General features: G+C 41.2%; 1 protein-coding gene across 1 annotated transcript; it reads left to right on the top strand.

Annotated features, from left to right (window-relative positions):
• Positions 1-1,551: 1,551 nt before the first annotated feature.
• LOC310682079 (uncharacterized protein) lies at positions 1,552-15,816 on the top strand (the record flags this gene model as incomplete). Its single annotated transcript, XM_083450321.1, has 4 exons — positions 1,552-4,103; positions 8,111-10,525; positions 13,130-15,460; positions 15,808-15,816. Exons 1-4 carry the CDS (start codon positions 1,656-1,658, stop codon positions 15,814-15,816), a joined length of 7,203 nt encoding a protein of 2,400 aa, XP_083306447.1. The 5' UTR covers positions 1,552-1,655.
• Positions 15,817-15,976: the final 160 nt, after the last annotated feature.

Raw genomic sequence — 15,976 nt, 5'->3', positions numbered from 1 at the left:
ATTACACTTCCAAATAGTGGGTGGTTTAAAAAACCTCTATCAATAAATAAGTATATAAATGTGAGCCCTCACCTGCCTTGGTACTGGTATGTTGTAGTTATGCCGCCTCAATGAAAACTAGGGCCTAGTATCCTATGACAAGTGCTCATTCCCAACTTTCAACCAATAACTTCTTTCCACTACGCACCCTGCTGACCACCAATAAGCTGATAATGAGATTCTCATTGCTACAAGATTTCTGTTTTAAAAAGTAATAATGAATTTACTTAACCCTTTTATTGGCTGAGTTATTTTGGCTGTTGTTATATTTTAGCATGATAAAATGAGGAGATTTAATGGTGAGGGGACTCTGGGAAGAAACTTACAAGCAATTGTAGTGTAAGATTGGTTGCATAATGCTCGTTGTAACTTGCAACCTTCACCCATTATTGAACTACAGCAAACACACAAATGGCTTTGGGGGGGGGGGTATTTTCTACTTTAATGAGATTTCCAGTGTAAGGTATGCGTAGAATTTTGAACCCCGGAGAAGGTGTTGTGTGTTCCCTTCTCCCTGTAATATGAATGAAAACAGTTTCAGCCGAAGGTGTGTTCTTCTAGGTAGTTCCACACTGCTACAATGGGTGCATCACTGGAAATGTGACTGCAAGTTTATTTACTCCTCTGTCACATGACTGTAAGCTGTTTTGATTCCAGTGCCGTTTGGTGACATGTGGCTTATATTTTTCTATTTAAAATATGTTGTCATGGTTGGTGTTGTAAACACACTACAGTGGCAAGAATTGATGCATTTGGGGGACATTTTATGAGGCATGTGGGGTTTTTTTTGTTTTTTGTTTGTTCCCGTAAGGAAAACAATGAATGGTAACTTGCTGAAATTTGGGGAAGTTGTTTGGGTGACCATTTCTGACAATGTCCTAGAAGGACTATCCTGTAGTTCTACTAATTTGTGAATTGGACAATGAAAAGTATGCTGGGAGGATGCTTGGATTTCCAAAAATTGTTTGACGTTTAAGGCCCATCCCTATTTTCCTGTTCACAAATACATTTTGTTTAAATGTACTGGCTGAAAACACAATCACTATGTGGGTCAACCTAAAATTATCACAAGCTGAACCTCTGACAGGAATACATATTAAAAATTCACTTGTGATAATTTCCTAATATTATTTAGATTTTTTAAATGCACATTAAACATGGAAGAAAGAAATTTGGAACTCTGGTCTCATTGCCCTGCATACTGAAAAGAGTTCTTAATGGAGTGAATAACTATAAGGTATCATCAATAATCCATTGAGGGGGGTACAACTTGAAAACAATGGTAAAGGGATAAATTAAAAGCAGTTCTCTACATTAGAAATTATATACTATGTACCATTATTGAAATGGCAAATACAGTTCCCCATGTGGACTCAGAGTGTCACTGTTGGACAACGTGGGAGCAGCCATGGCTCAGCATTTGTGAGGCTCTTGGAGCAGTCTCTCTTTCTTCAGCTGAGCAGAAAGGAAAAGCTTTTATTTTAAAAGCTGCGCAAGAAGGAAAGCTCTCAGTTTCCCAAGAATCAGCTCAAAAGAACGTTATTGGTACTATCTCACATTAGTGTACTGGGAGTCTTGCAAACTATACTGAAAGAAGGAAGAAATCAGGAAATGCAATGGATGTGATGGAAGTAAAGCAGGCAGAGAGAACAAGGGAGATCACCAAGAGGCAAGTACTGTTTCTGTTCATATTCTGGTCTGTGTTCTGCTACCAGGTGGGGTCTGAGAAGGTTCAGTATTCAGTTCCAGAGGAAGCAGAGCAGGGCTCCTTTGTGGGGAACCTTGTTAAAGATCTGGGGTTGGATCCCAGAGAGCTGTCAAAGCGCAAGCTTGGTATTTCATCAGAAAAGCACTTCTTTGATTTGAATGAACAAAATGGCAACCTGTATGTGAATGGGAGGATAGACCGGGAAGACATTTGTGGTAAATCATCTACTTGTGTCCTCAAATTAGAAGTTGTGGCACACAATCCTTTGAATATTTTCCACGTAAATATTTTTATCCAGGACATTAATGACAATGCCCCACATTTCCGGAATGAAAATATTGAGCTTAAATTTAGTGAATCTACTCTGCCAGGAACTCGATTTGCTCTTGGAAATGCTGAAGATGATGATATCGGAATGAACTCCCTCCAGAATTATCAATTGAGCTCAACTCCATATTTCAAACTAGAAATTCAAGCTGGCAATGATGGTGGCAAATATGCAGAATTAATATTGCAGAAACAACTGGACAGGGAAAAGGAACAGATGCATCACATGGTCCTTACAGCCATGGATGGTGGAGAACCTCCAAAAACCGGAACAGCCAAAATATTGGTAACAGTTATTGATATTAATGACAATGTCCCTGTTTTCACCCAGACAACATATAAAGTGAGTCTGAAGGAGAGTGCACCCAAAGGAACCTCTGTGCTTCAAGTCAAAGCATCTGACAGTGATGAAGGGTCATATGCTGAGATCACTTATACATTCAGTGACATATCAAAAACAGCTGAGCAGAAATTTCATCTGGATCCCAGAGATGGAACCATTGCACTCATAGAAAGTGTTGATTTTGAAGAGAGTCAGTATTATGTGATGATAATTCAGGCAAGTGATGGAGGAGGATTGGCGGCACATTGCAAAGTGGAGGTTGAGGTTCTTGATGAGAATGACAATGCTCCAGATGTGATCCTTACATCCGTGTCCAGCCCAGTTCCAGAAGATGTCACTTCTGGAGCTGTGATTGCTCTCATTAAAGTTCAGGACAGGGATTCTGGGAATAATGGAGAAGTCACCTGTCACCTGAAGGAACTTGTACCTTTCCTGATAGTCTCATCTTCAGATAATTACTTCAAGCTCCTGATAGATGGTGCCCTTGACAGAGAAAGGACTCCAGAGTATAATATTACAATCACAGCCACAGACAAAGGCATACCTCCACTCTCCACACACAAAACCATATCAATACAGATCTCAGATATCAATGATAACCCACCAGCCTTTGAAAAATCTTCCTACACTGCCTACGTTCCAGAGAACAACCCGTCTGGAGCTTCAATTTTCCACATCAAGGCCTCTGACCCAGATCTGGATCGCAATGCCCGAATTACTTACTCCATCCTTCACAGCAACATCAAGGACCTGCCTCTCTCCTCCTATGTCTCCATTAACTCTGAGACTGGAATCATCTATGCCCAACGCTCCTTTGACTATGAGCAATTCAGGGTGTTTCAGATTCAACTGAAGGCCCAAGATGGAGGTTCTCCACCACTCAATAGCAGTGCCACAGTGACAGTATGTGTTTTGGATCGAAATGATAACGCTCCGCAGATCCTGTACCCCTCACAATCAACAGAGGGCTCACCTTTCTTTGAGATGGTGCCTCGGTCAGCTGAGTCGGGTTATCTGGTGACAAAGGTGGTGGCCGTGGACTCTGATTCGGGACACAATGCCTGGCTCTCCTTCCATCTCCTGCAGGCCACAGAGCCCTCACTCTTCAGCATTGGCTCCCACACAGGAGAGGTGCAAACAGTCCGAGCATTACTTGAGAGAGATGCAGTGAAGCAGAGGCTGGTCATCCTGGTGAAGGACAATGGGCATCCTCCTCTCTCAGCCACCACAACTTTGAGCCTGGTGTTTGCTGAGAACTTCCAGGAGGCTCTTCCGGAAATGAACTCCCAACCAAATGACTCAGAGTATCAGTCTGATCTACAGTTTTATTTGGTATTGGCCTTGACCTTGGTGTCCTTTCTGTTCCTGGTGACGGTGATTCTGACCATTCTCATGAAGCTTCGAAGGTCAAGGAACCCCACTTTCCTTCAGTGCTTTATTCCTGGCCCCCATTCAAAGGCTGGTGCCATCTTCCCACCCAATTATGAGGATGGAACTTTGCCTTATTCCTACCAGGTCTGTCTGTCTTCTGAATCCAGGAGGAATGAGCTGACTTTCCTGCAGCCCACTGTCCAAATAGCAGAGAACATCCTTTGCAATGGCAACTCTGACATTTCTTTGATGGTCAGTGGAGGTAATTTAAATTCTGAAAAGGAAAATGACAGCACGGTGAGTTATATTGCTTTATTTGAGGGGGGGATTTAGGTGTGTTATCACTTGTTTGAGAGTTTAGTTGTTAACAGTGGATGTTATCAAAGTGGCTTCCTAGACTATTTAGGCCATGTCACCAAGGAAGTAGGTAGGGAGTAGTACTGTGTTAGTAGAATGGCCTTTCCAGCAATTGTTGAGGGGCACCATTTCAGTATGGAGGAGGCTCTGTCAAAATTATCTAGATGCCTATCATCATGCTGACTTAGGGTGATGAGCTGGGACCACAGCATAGCATGTTTGTTTGTTTTTTTAATATAATTCTTTATTAATTTTTCAACATATCATTTTAACAGTAATTAAACATACTTTCATTTCTTACACCATTTTTTTACTTCAATCAATCACATCTGAAACTTTTCCAATCTATTCACTTAATATTCACTTACTTCCACTATTACATTTAACTCTCAAAATATCTGTATTCTTTCTCTACTTTGCAATGTTTCATATATTTCTCCTTACAAAACTTCTTGTATAGCATAATTTGTTTATTACAGTTGCTCTTCAAATAGCTTTTATATTTCTTCCAGTCTTCTGTGAGTCTCTGGCAACACAGGTTTCGAATCCTTCCCGTCATTTTTTTCTAATTCTGCGTACTCCATTAATTTTGTCTGCCATTCTTCATACACAGCATAGCATGTTTGAGTGGAGGCCGTCCTTCCTTCCTTCTTTCTTTCTTTCTTTCTTTCTTTCTTTCTTTCTTTCTTTCTTTCTTTTGCAACATAACTAATATTGAATATGTAGCTGTTTTAATGTTCTCTCTTTAAAAATATATATGGAAGAACAAACACCAAAACATCCTACATAGTATATTCTTCAAGAAGTTTGCAATTTTTTTAGTTATTGGCAAAATTCTCCTTATTATTAAACTATTAAACTAAATATTAGGAAGTTTTTATGTGCTGTGGGGAAGGAAATAGCAGAATCAACATATTTTGTTGGCTTTCTGCCAACAGATATAATTACATGGTGATTGATAATAGCCAGACATAAGTCTTGGTTCCCATATTCATTTTGGGAAAAAGTGTGAACAAGAGATTAATCTCTGGTGCTTTGAAAAAACTGTTTTCTGTGTCAAGAGACCAAGAAGCAGTCAGCTCCTGGGAACTCGGATGGGGGTTAAGCGACTTGAGAGCTGAGGAATTTACATCTTGCCGCAGAGCCATGTAAGAGCCGTGACGGGTATGGGATCTGCAAAAGTCTCCCTTTCCTAATTATTTTTGGGACAGATATATTTTATAACTGATGGTCATTTGTCCACTTTTAACAATGGAGATCTGTATATTTGTATTTTTCAGATTGAGAGCATATAAATGTTCTACATTTTTAAAGTGTTATATTATTAAAATGAATAAAAATAATATTTAAAAATGACAACCATAATTTAAAGCACACAGAAAGTTTAAAACACAACAGAATAGATTAAAACAAATTAAAACTCATACACAGTTGGGTCTGATTGGAAAAGCACAATGTATGATATGGTGAAGTATTGGTGGACGCTGTCAATTGTACAAGCACCCCTCAGATCCTTGACTGCATGCTGGTTGCAGAATGAAAAGAGCTCATGCACAGCCTGTATGTGATCAATGAGTGGAGCAAGTAGTCTGTCTCTCATGGAATTATAGAGTTGCAAGGGACCCAAGGGTCATCTGGTCCAGCGACCTGCAATGCAGGAATCTCAGCTAGAGCATCCATGGCAGATGGCCATACAACCTCTGCTAAAAAAACCTCCAAGGATGGAGAGTCCACAACTTCCCAAAGAAAACTGTCCCAATATATATCAAATTAATGAAGCACTCCTAAATTCTACAACATGTTACCTCATCCTTTCTAAAAAAAACTTAGCTCGATTGTTCAAGATAATGATTGTTCTCATATCATTTCATCTGTTCACCAAGATCTTCAGTGGAGACATTCCCGGTGGTCTCATTACCTGCATCAGTACATGTTCTGGCAACCATGAAGATGGCATTCTCTGTGGTGGAATAGTCGGCCCTTTTGAATTCAATAGTAATGTACAGTGCAGTGTTTTCATCAACATTTAAAGACGTATCTATGTGACCAAGTATTTGCTGGCAATCGATGTTCAACTCCACTAAGTTGCTGACAACAGTATTATATACTGTATTTTATTATGCATATTATTGCAATTAATATTATACACAACCTAGATATTCTTTGAGTGTGGGACAGGGACTATATAATTATTTTAAATAAATAAATATATAAAATCCATCAATTCCCCACCTCCAAAAACCATATACTAGAAAGACAAAACACAGGCAATGAGCAATGGGGAAAAACAGTGGTCCCTGTATTGACCTATATGCCAACCCAAATATGTGTGCATCATGAACCCAAAATCTCTTTCGTCCTTTCCTTAACAGTCAAAACAGCTAAGAGCATTTGTAATGTATGATTAGAAATTATGACCAGTTGGAACAGTTGTGGTCAACAGTATGTATGTAGGTGAGTGTGCATGTGGCTAGTATTTCTACCTATACCATCTCTAGTCATGCTTCCATGCTGTAGTAATATAGGTGACAAATGACTATTGAGTCATAACAATGTTAGATGACCTCTCACCTCTTTGGCTGGGAATGTTTTCCCATGGAAAGGCAATCTGGCAAGGACATACAAGCGGCATACCCCTGTATTTGCTGCTTCATATACATTAATGCTGGATCGTGCCTAATGTGTCAGAAAGTTTGTTGCCAGTGCATATTCTGTAGCGAGAGATGAAAACTAATTTTGAAAGAAACTTTTATGGCATTGCTTAGTGGATCGGATGCTTGATTTTCTGTCTTCTGGGGGAAAACATTCAGCAAATTCAGTATAGCAGTTTTAGGAGTCCTGCTGATTTTGTGCAACAAGAAGCAGAAGAGCATCAAGGTCTCCAAGAGAGATGACTGAAAAGCATCTACCTCTACTGTTTAACAGGTCGTCACATGCTAGTTTTTAATAATGCTTATTCTGAGCTTGACAACTGATTGTCACACATAAGCTCATAAGCTGCCATTGAAAGTTACCCACCTGCAGTAGTGACATGCATGGTGATGGACAGCTGGTGAATTCACCCCACCACCCCCACACACTTTTGCCTACCTGGATGGGGCAGCAGTGAGGCTGGAGTCATGTGCTTTTAACTGTGGGAACATCTAGCACTGCTGCTGGTGCACCTGCACAGCCCCAACCACACAGTTGTGTCAGCCCAGCCCTGACCAGGTAAGCCCCAGCAACAACACTAGTGTTTGAGGGTGCCTCCACAACTCCACCCCATTGCATGTGCCACCAATCTCTTCCTGCTTCTTTTTATCTCTGTAATGTGAAGTGGTGTAGTAATAATAATTGGCTTTAATAGGATTCGTCTTGGCTTTATTGTCTTCTAGGCACAATGTGAGCAATAAATTAAGGAGAGGAGTGAAGTGCCAGAGGTAGTAAGGATGTACTGGTGGTTTACTAGTGTTGTTTCTCAATCAAGAAAAAAATCTATTGAATATTCCCTTAGAAATGCGAGCAGAAAACATTGCTGAGAAAGATCCATAACATTTATTCCAGAATTTCCAGTAATGGGGTAGGGCAGGAACCCTGAACACACTTGTCTTTCCTGCTGCTTTTCAAATACAGCAACAAAAGTCTTCACTCTTATTTAGCCTTAGTGGGTAAATTCTAAGGGGAAAGAGTAAAGTTATCCTAGCTATAGCTGCATATAATAGCAGTAGTACAGTGAAATGGTGTTTATTTAATTTTCAAAAGTGAGGTTTTTGCAGTTTGGGCTTGATCCTCTGGGTGTCACTGTTCACCAGAACGGAGCAGAAATGTGAAATCCTGCCCAATTGAAGTTGCCTTTCTGTTAAACACAAACACAAAATATCTGAAGGAACAAGCTGCTTGTCAGTGCAAAGAAGAAATGGAAGTGCATTTTCATTAGAAAAAAATTGGATACAGCATCATTTGAATCAGAACATAAGAGCCTTTAACCTGCTGCAAGGATGGAAGGAACTCAGAGGCTGTGGAATTGCAGAAAGGGAATCTTCCAGTGCCTTTTCATGATGTTTTCTTGGAAGGCAGTTTCTGGGCAGATCCACTACTCCATTCCAGAAGAGATGCACAAAGGCTCTTCCGTGGGGAATGTTGCAAAGGACCTGGGAATGGATGGCAAGCAGCTCCCAGACCATGGACTCCGCATTGTTTACCCTGTAGGTATGATTCAGTACTTTTCTTTGAATGCCAACAATGGCCATTTGCAGATATCTGAGAGAATAGATAGAGAGGAAATTTGTGGAGAAGCAGAGAAATGTATGTTGAAGTTTCAGGTTCTTGTTGAAAGCAAATTGAAGCTTTATGGAATTGAAGTGGAAATTACAGATATAAATGATAATGCTCCCCACTTCCCTCTATGGGAACAGGAGCTGGAAATCAGTGAGGCATCTATACCTGGATTCCGAATTCCTCTTCCCAAAGCTCAAGATCCAGATTGGGGGATAAATTCAGTGCAGAGCTACCAACTCACAGGCAGTAGTCATTTTGCTTTGCATGTGGAAACAGAAGAAAATGGTGTCAGACTTGCTGAACTTGTGTTGGAAAAGTCACTGGACAGAGAGGAACAATCAGCTTACGATCTGCTCCTCATAGCTACTGATGGAGGTGATCCCATCAGGTCTGGCACATTACAAATTCAAATCGTTGTCCTTGATACAAATGACAATGCACCAGTTTTCAGCCAACCTCTCTATGAAGTGAGTGTCAGTGAGAATATCCCCAAGTGGTCCACAGTTTTGACAGCGAGAGCGACTGATATGGATGAAGGAATCTATGGAGACATGAAATACTCTTTCCAACAAATCACAAAGAGAGACTCCCAAATATTTCTGTTAAATTCTACAAGAGGTGAAATCATCCTTATTGGGAATCTTGATTATGAGGAATCATCTTTATATGCATTTGAGATACAAGCCAAAGATGGAGGAGGCCTCAGTGACAGATCAAAAGTTGTGATATCTGTTACGGATCTGAATGACAATGCACCTGAATTATCAGTTAACTTTGCCACCAACACCATACTTGAAAGTTCACCATCCCAAACGGTAATTGCCATTTTAAATGTCCAAGACCGAGATTCAGGAATCAATGGGGAAATCACATGTTCAATCCCTAGCAATCTCCCTTTCCAGCTAAAGAAGTCCATGGATAACTTTTACAGTTTGGTGACTGATGGTGCCCTTGACAGGGAACAGGTGTCAGTCTTCAATATTACTGTCACTGCTACTGACCATGGAGTCCCCCCTCTTTCTACAGTGACAGTTATCACACTCCATGTTTTAGACACAAATGACAACCCACCCCTCTTTGAAAAAACAGACTATACTTTCTATTTTGTTGAGAATAACCAAAGAGGAGCCATGGTCTCTTCCTTAAGAGCAAATGATCTTGACTGGGAAGAAAATGCCAGAATAACATATTCCATCACTGATGACCAAGGAAGTGACTCCCGCCTCTCCTCCTACCTCTCCATTAACTCTGAGACGGGGGTTATATATGCTCTGACCTCCTTTGATTATGAAGAGTTTCGAGACATTCGGTTCCGTGTAAAGGCTCAGGATGGAGGTTCTCCACCACTCAGCTCCAACGTCTCAGTGACTCTCTTCATCCTGGACCAGAATGACAATGCTCCCCAAATCCTGTACCCCTCCCCTCCCACCGATGGCTCCACAGGGATAGAGCTGGCCCCTCGCTCCTCAGAGCCAGGCTACCTGGTCACTAAGGTGGTGGCTGTGGATGCGGACTCTGGCCAGAATGCCTGGCTCTCCTACCAGCTCATCAAGGCCACCGAGCCAGGGCTCTTCACTCTGGGGCTCCACACGGGAGAGATCAGGACGGCCCGCTTCTTTCTGGAGAAAGATGCCCTCAAGCAAAGCCTGGTGGTTTTAGTGAAGGACAATGGGCAACCACCTCTCTCTGCTTCAGCCACTCTGACCGTGGTGCTGCCTGACGCCATCCCTGCAATTCTCTCAGACTTGAGCAGCATCTCAGTTCCTGTAGAGCCTCCGTCTGACCTCACCTTCTACCTGGTCCTTGCAGTGGCTTTTGTCTCCTGCTTGTTTTTTATCTTCCTCCTTGTCTTACTTGCCATCAAGTTGCACAGGTGGAGAAATTCTCAGCTGCTTGAGTCAGGGAGTGTGAATTTCAGTGGCGCTCCAATCTCACAGTTTGTGGGGATTGATGGAGTCCGAGCATTTCTGCACTCCTACTGCCAGGAGGTTTCTCTCACTACAGACTCTAGAAAGGCAAATTATTCCAATACTCTGAGCAATAAAGAAGCTTGTGAAGCAAAGGATCCAATCCTACCTGGTGAAGATTTAAACTTGAACAATGAAGCCTTAACTGTAGTCCAGGTGAGCAAACAATTTTAGATTAACATGATTTTTTGTTTTCTTAATATTAGACTATATTTCCCGTCTGCCTCTGCTTTCTCATTATATTCAGAACTATGTCAGTCTTCTTTCTATTACTTTCAGCTCCCCCTTCTTTTAGTTATTACAGTGGTGCCCCGCAAGACGAATGCCTCGCAAGACAGAAAACCCGCTAGACGAAAGGGTTTTCCGTTTTTCAATGCGCTTCGCAGGACGAATTTCCCTATCGGCTTGCTTCGCAAGACGAAAATGTCTTGCGAGTTTTGAGATTTTTTTTCGCTCCCCACCCCCTTTTCTAAGCCGCTAAACCGCTAATAGCCTTTTAGCAGCTAATCCGCTAATCCCTTAAGCCGCTAATAGCCACTAATAGCTGCTAAACTGCTAATAGCGCTAATCCGCTAAGCCGCTAATAGGGTTGCTTCGCAAGATGAAAAAACCGCTAGACGAAGAGACTCGTGGAACGAATTAATTTCGTCTTGCGGGGCACCACTGTACTTTATATGTGATCCTTCTGTGAAGTATCTTCTTTCAACAAATCTTCATCTTGATGCATCAGATGATCTGTCTTTGTCTCTTACTTTGGACTGCTGGTGGAGGCTCACAAAACCTTGTGCACAACTATAAAAAATCATAGTTCACTACATATTGAAACTATCATGTAAAGGAGATAGGGAGAAGGCTAGGCTCATCCTATTTTCATGTACAGTAGGTGAGTTCCTGTGAGATTGATTCTAAATTCTTTTAGCTTTGTGTGTTGTATTTGGCTTTTATTTCATATTTTTACTACACTTACAAATAGTGGGTGGTTTAAAAAACCTCTATCAATAAATAAGTATATAAATGTGAGCCCTCACCTGCCTTGGCACTGATAAGTTTTAGTCATGCCGCCTCAATGAAAACTAGGGCATAGTATCCTATGACAAGTTCTCATTCCCATCTTTCAACCAATAACCTCTTTCCACTACATACCCAACTACTCACCAATAAGCTGATACTGAGATTCTCATTGCCACAAGACTTATTTTTTTAAGAAAAGTAATAATGAATTTACTTTTTTATTGGCTGAGATATTTTGGCTGTTTGTATATTTTAGTATGATAAAATGAGAAGATTCAATGGTGAGGGGACTCTGGAAATATATTTACAAGCAATTGTATTGTAAGATTGGTTGCATAATGCTCCTTTGTAACTTGCAACCTTCACCCGCTACTGAACTACAGCAGCAACAAACAAATGGTTTGGGTGGTTGTATTTTCTACTCTATTGAGATTTCTAGTGTAAGGTAGAGGTAGAATTTTGAACCCCAGATAAGGTGTCATGTGTTGCCTTCTCTGTAAAATGAATGAAAACAGCTTCAGCGGACGGTGTATTCTTCTAGGTAATTCCACACTCCTACAATGGGTACATCAATGGAAATGTGAGTGCAAGTTTATTTACTCCTTTGTAATGTAACTGTAAGCTGGTTTGATTCCAGAATTCTTTGGTGAAATTTTTCTGGCATTTTTCTATTTTAAAAAATGCTATCATTGCTGGAGTTGTAAACACCCTACAATTGCAAAAATTGATGCAGTTTATGAGGCCTGTGGGGTTTTTTTGTTCCTGTAAGGAAACAATGAATGGTAACGTGCTGAAATTTGGGGGAGTTGTTTGGGTGACCATATCTGGCAATGTCCTTGAAGGACTATCCTGAAGTTCTACTAATGTGTGAATTGGACAATGCAAAGTATGCTGGGAGGATGCTTGGATTGCCACAAAATTGTTTGATATTTAAGAGAAAGTGGGACTTATTTAGGGATTGCAGTATTTGAACACCAGACAAAAATAGTGCTAAAAAAAGTTGCTTTTCCTTATTGTAAATACAAGTGGCAAATCCTCTTGATAACATGAATTAAATGCACACATCACTGTGTGGGTCAACCTAAAATTATCACAAGCTGAACCTCTGACAGGAATACGTATTAAAAATTCACTTGTGATAATCTCCTAATATTATTTAGGTTTTTTTTAATGCACATTAAACATGGAAGAAAGAAGTTTGGAATTCTGGTCTCATTGACCCGCATACTGAAAAGAGCTCTTAATGGAGTGAATAACTATAAGGTCTCATCAATAATCCATGGAGGGGAGTACAACTTGAAAACAATGGTAAAGGGTAAATTAAAAGCATTTCTCTACATTAGAAATTATATACTATGTACCATTATTGAAAGGCAAATACAGTTCCCCATGTGGACTCAGAGTGTCACTGTTGGACAACGTGGGAGCAGCCATGGCTCAGCATTTCTGAGACTCTTGGAGCAGTCTCTCTCTCTCTTAACACTTCAGCTGAGCAGAAAGAAAAAGCTTTTATTTTAAAAGCTGCGCAAGAAAGGAAAGCTCTCAGTTTCCCAAGAATCAGCTCAAAAGAACAGTATTGGTACTATCTCACATTAGTGTACTGGGAGTCTTGCAAACTATACTGAAAGAAGGAAAAAATCAGGAAATGCAATGGATGTGATGGAAGTAAAGCAGGCAGAGAGAACAAGGGAGATCACCAAGAGGCAAGTACTGTTTCTGTTCATATTCTGGTCTGTGTTCTGCTGCCAGGTGGGGTCTGAGAAGGTTCAGTATTCAGTTCCAGAGGAAGCAGAGCAGGGCTCCTTTGTGGGCAACCTTGCTAAAGACTTGGGGTTGGATCCCAGAGAGCTGTCAAAGCGCAAGCTTGGTATTTCTTCAGAAAAGCATTTCTTTGATTTGAATGAACAAAATGGGAATCTGTATGTGAATGAGAGGATAGACCGGGAAGACATTTGTGGTAAATCATCTACTTGTGTCCTCAAATTAGAAGTTGTGGCACACAATCCTTTGAATATCTTCCACGTAAATATTTTTATCCAGGACATCAATGATAATGCCCCACATTTCCAAAATGAAAATATTGAGCTTAAATTTAGTGAATCTACTCTGCCAGGAACTCGATTTGCTCTTGGAAATGCTGAAGATGATGATATCGGAATGAACTCCCTCCAGAATTATCAGCTGAGCTCAACTCCATATTTCAGAATAGAAATTCAAGCTGGCAATGATGGTGGCAAATATGCAGAGTTAATATTGCAGAAACAACTGGACAGGGAAAAGGAACAGATGCACCACATGATCCTTACAGCCATGGATGGTGGAGAACCTTCAAAAACTGGAACAGCCAAAATATTGGTAACAGTTATTGATGCTAATGACAATGCCCCTGTTTTCACTCAGACAATCTATAAAGTGAGCCTGAAAGAGAGTTCACCCAAAGGAACCTCTGTGTTTCAAGTCAAAGCATCTGACAGTGATGAAGGGTCAAATGCTGAGATCACTTACACTTTCAGTGACATCCCGAAAACAGCCAAGCAGAAGTTTCACCTGGATCCCAGAGATGGAACCATTGCACTTATAGAAAGTGTTGATTTTGAAGAAAGTCAATATTATGTGATGATAATTCAGGCAAGTGATGGAGGAGGATTGGCGGCACATTGCAAAGTGGAGATTGAGGTTCTTGATGAGAATGACAATGCTCCAGAGGTGATCCTTACATCCGTGTCCAGCCCAGTTCCAGAAGATGTCACATTTGGAGCTGTGATTGCTCTCATTAAAGTTCAGGACAGGGATTCTGGGGATAATGGAGAAGTCACCTGTCACCTGAAGGAACTTGTACCTTTCCTGATAGTCTCATCTTCGGACAATTATTTCAAGCTCCTCATAGATGGTGCCCTTGACAGAGAAAGGACTCCCGAGTATAATATTACAATCACAGCAACAGACAAAGGGACCCCTCCACTCTCCACACACAAATCCATATCCATACAGATCTCAGATATCAATGATAATCCACCAGCCTTTGAAAAATCATCCTACACTGCCTACGTTCCAGAGAACAACCCATCTGGAGCTTCAATTTTCCACGTCAAGGCCTCTGACCCAGATCTGGATCGCAATGCCAGAATCACTTACTCCATCCTTCACAGCAACATCAAGGACCTGCCCCTTTCCTCCTATGTCTCCATTAACTCTGAGACTGGGATCATCTATGCCCAACGCTCCTTTGACTATGAGCAATTCAGAGAGTTTCAGATTCAAGTGAAGGCCCAAGATGGAGGTTCTCCACCACTCAATAGCAGTGCCACAGTGACAGTATGTGTTTTGGATCGAAATGATAACGCTCCGCAGATCCTGTACCCCTCACAACCAACAGAGGGCTCACCTTTCTTTGAGATGGTGCCTCGGTCAGCTGAGTCTGGTTATCTGGTGACGAAGGTGGTGGCGGTGGACTCTGATTCGGGACACAATGCCTGGCTCTCCTTCCATCTCCTGCAGGCCACAGAGCCCTCACTCTTCAGCATTGGCTCCCACACAGGAGAGGTGCAAACAGTCCGAGCATTACTTGAGAGAGATGCAGTGAAGCAGAGGCTGGTCATCCTGGTGAAGGACAATGGGCATCCTCCTCTCTCAGCCACCACAACTTTGAGCCTGGTGTTTGCTGAGAACTTCCAGGAGGCTCTTCCGGAAATGAACTCCCAACCAAATGACTCAGAGTATCAGTCTGATCTACAGTTTTATTTGGTATTGGCCTTGACCTTGGTGTCCTTTCTGTTCCTGGTGACGGTGATACTGACCATTCTGATGAAGCTTCGAAGGTCAAGGAACCCTACTTTCCTTCAGTGCTTTATTCCTGACCCCCATTCAAAGGCTGGTGCCATATTCCCACCCAATTATGAGGATGGAACTTTGCCTTATTCCTACCAGGTCTGTCTGTCTTCAGAATCCAGGAGGAATGAGCTGACTTTCCTGCAGCCCACTGTACAAATAGCAGAGAACCTCCTTTGCAATGGCAACTCTGACATTTCTTTGATGGTCAGTGGAGGTAATTTAAATTCTGAAAAGGAAAATGACAGCACGGTGAGTTCTATTGCATTTTCTTTTTGTGGAATTAGGCGTGTTATCACTTCTTTGAGAGTTTATTTGTAAACAGTGGATGTTATCAAACTGGCACTCCAGACAATTCATGCCATGTTACCAGGAAGATAGGTAGGGAGTAGTACTGAACTGCTATTGCTGCAAAGCAGCCTAATGGTATGGATTTTTCGGCAGTTGTTGAGGGACATAATTGTAAATTGTGGAAGCCTCAGTCTGAATTATCTAGATGCCTATCTTCATGCTGACTTAGGGTAATGATCTGGGACCACAGCAAAGCATGTTTGAGTGAAGATAGTGCTAAATTGTTCTCTTTCTTTCTTTCTTTGCAGCATGACTAAAATTGAATATGTAGCTATTTTAATGTTCTCTCTTTAAGAATATACGGTATATGCAAGAACAAACACAAAAACATCCTACATAGTATACGCTTCAAGAAGTTTGCAATTTTTTTAGTTATTGGCAAAATTCTCCTTATTATCAAACTAAATATTAGGAAGT

The sequence above is a fragment of the Podarcis tiliguerta genome (genome assembly GCF_965153285.1).
Source record: "Podarcis tiliguerta genome assembly, chromosome: 7".
NCBI classification, from domain to species: Eukaryota; Metazoa; Chordata; class Lepidosauria; order Squamata; family Lacertidae; genus Podarcis; species Podarcis tiliguerta.
This window is presented reverse-complemented; position numbering and strand designations above follow the sequence as displayed.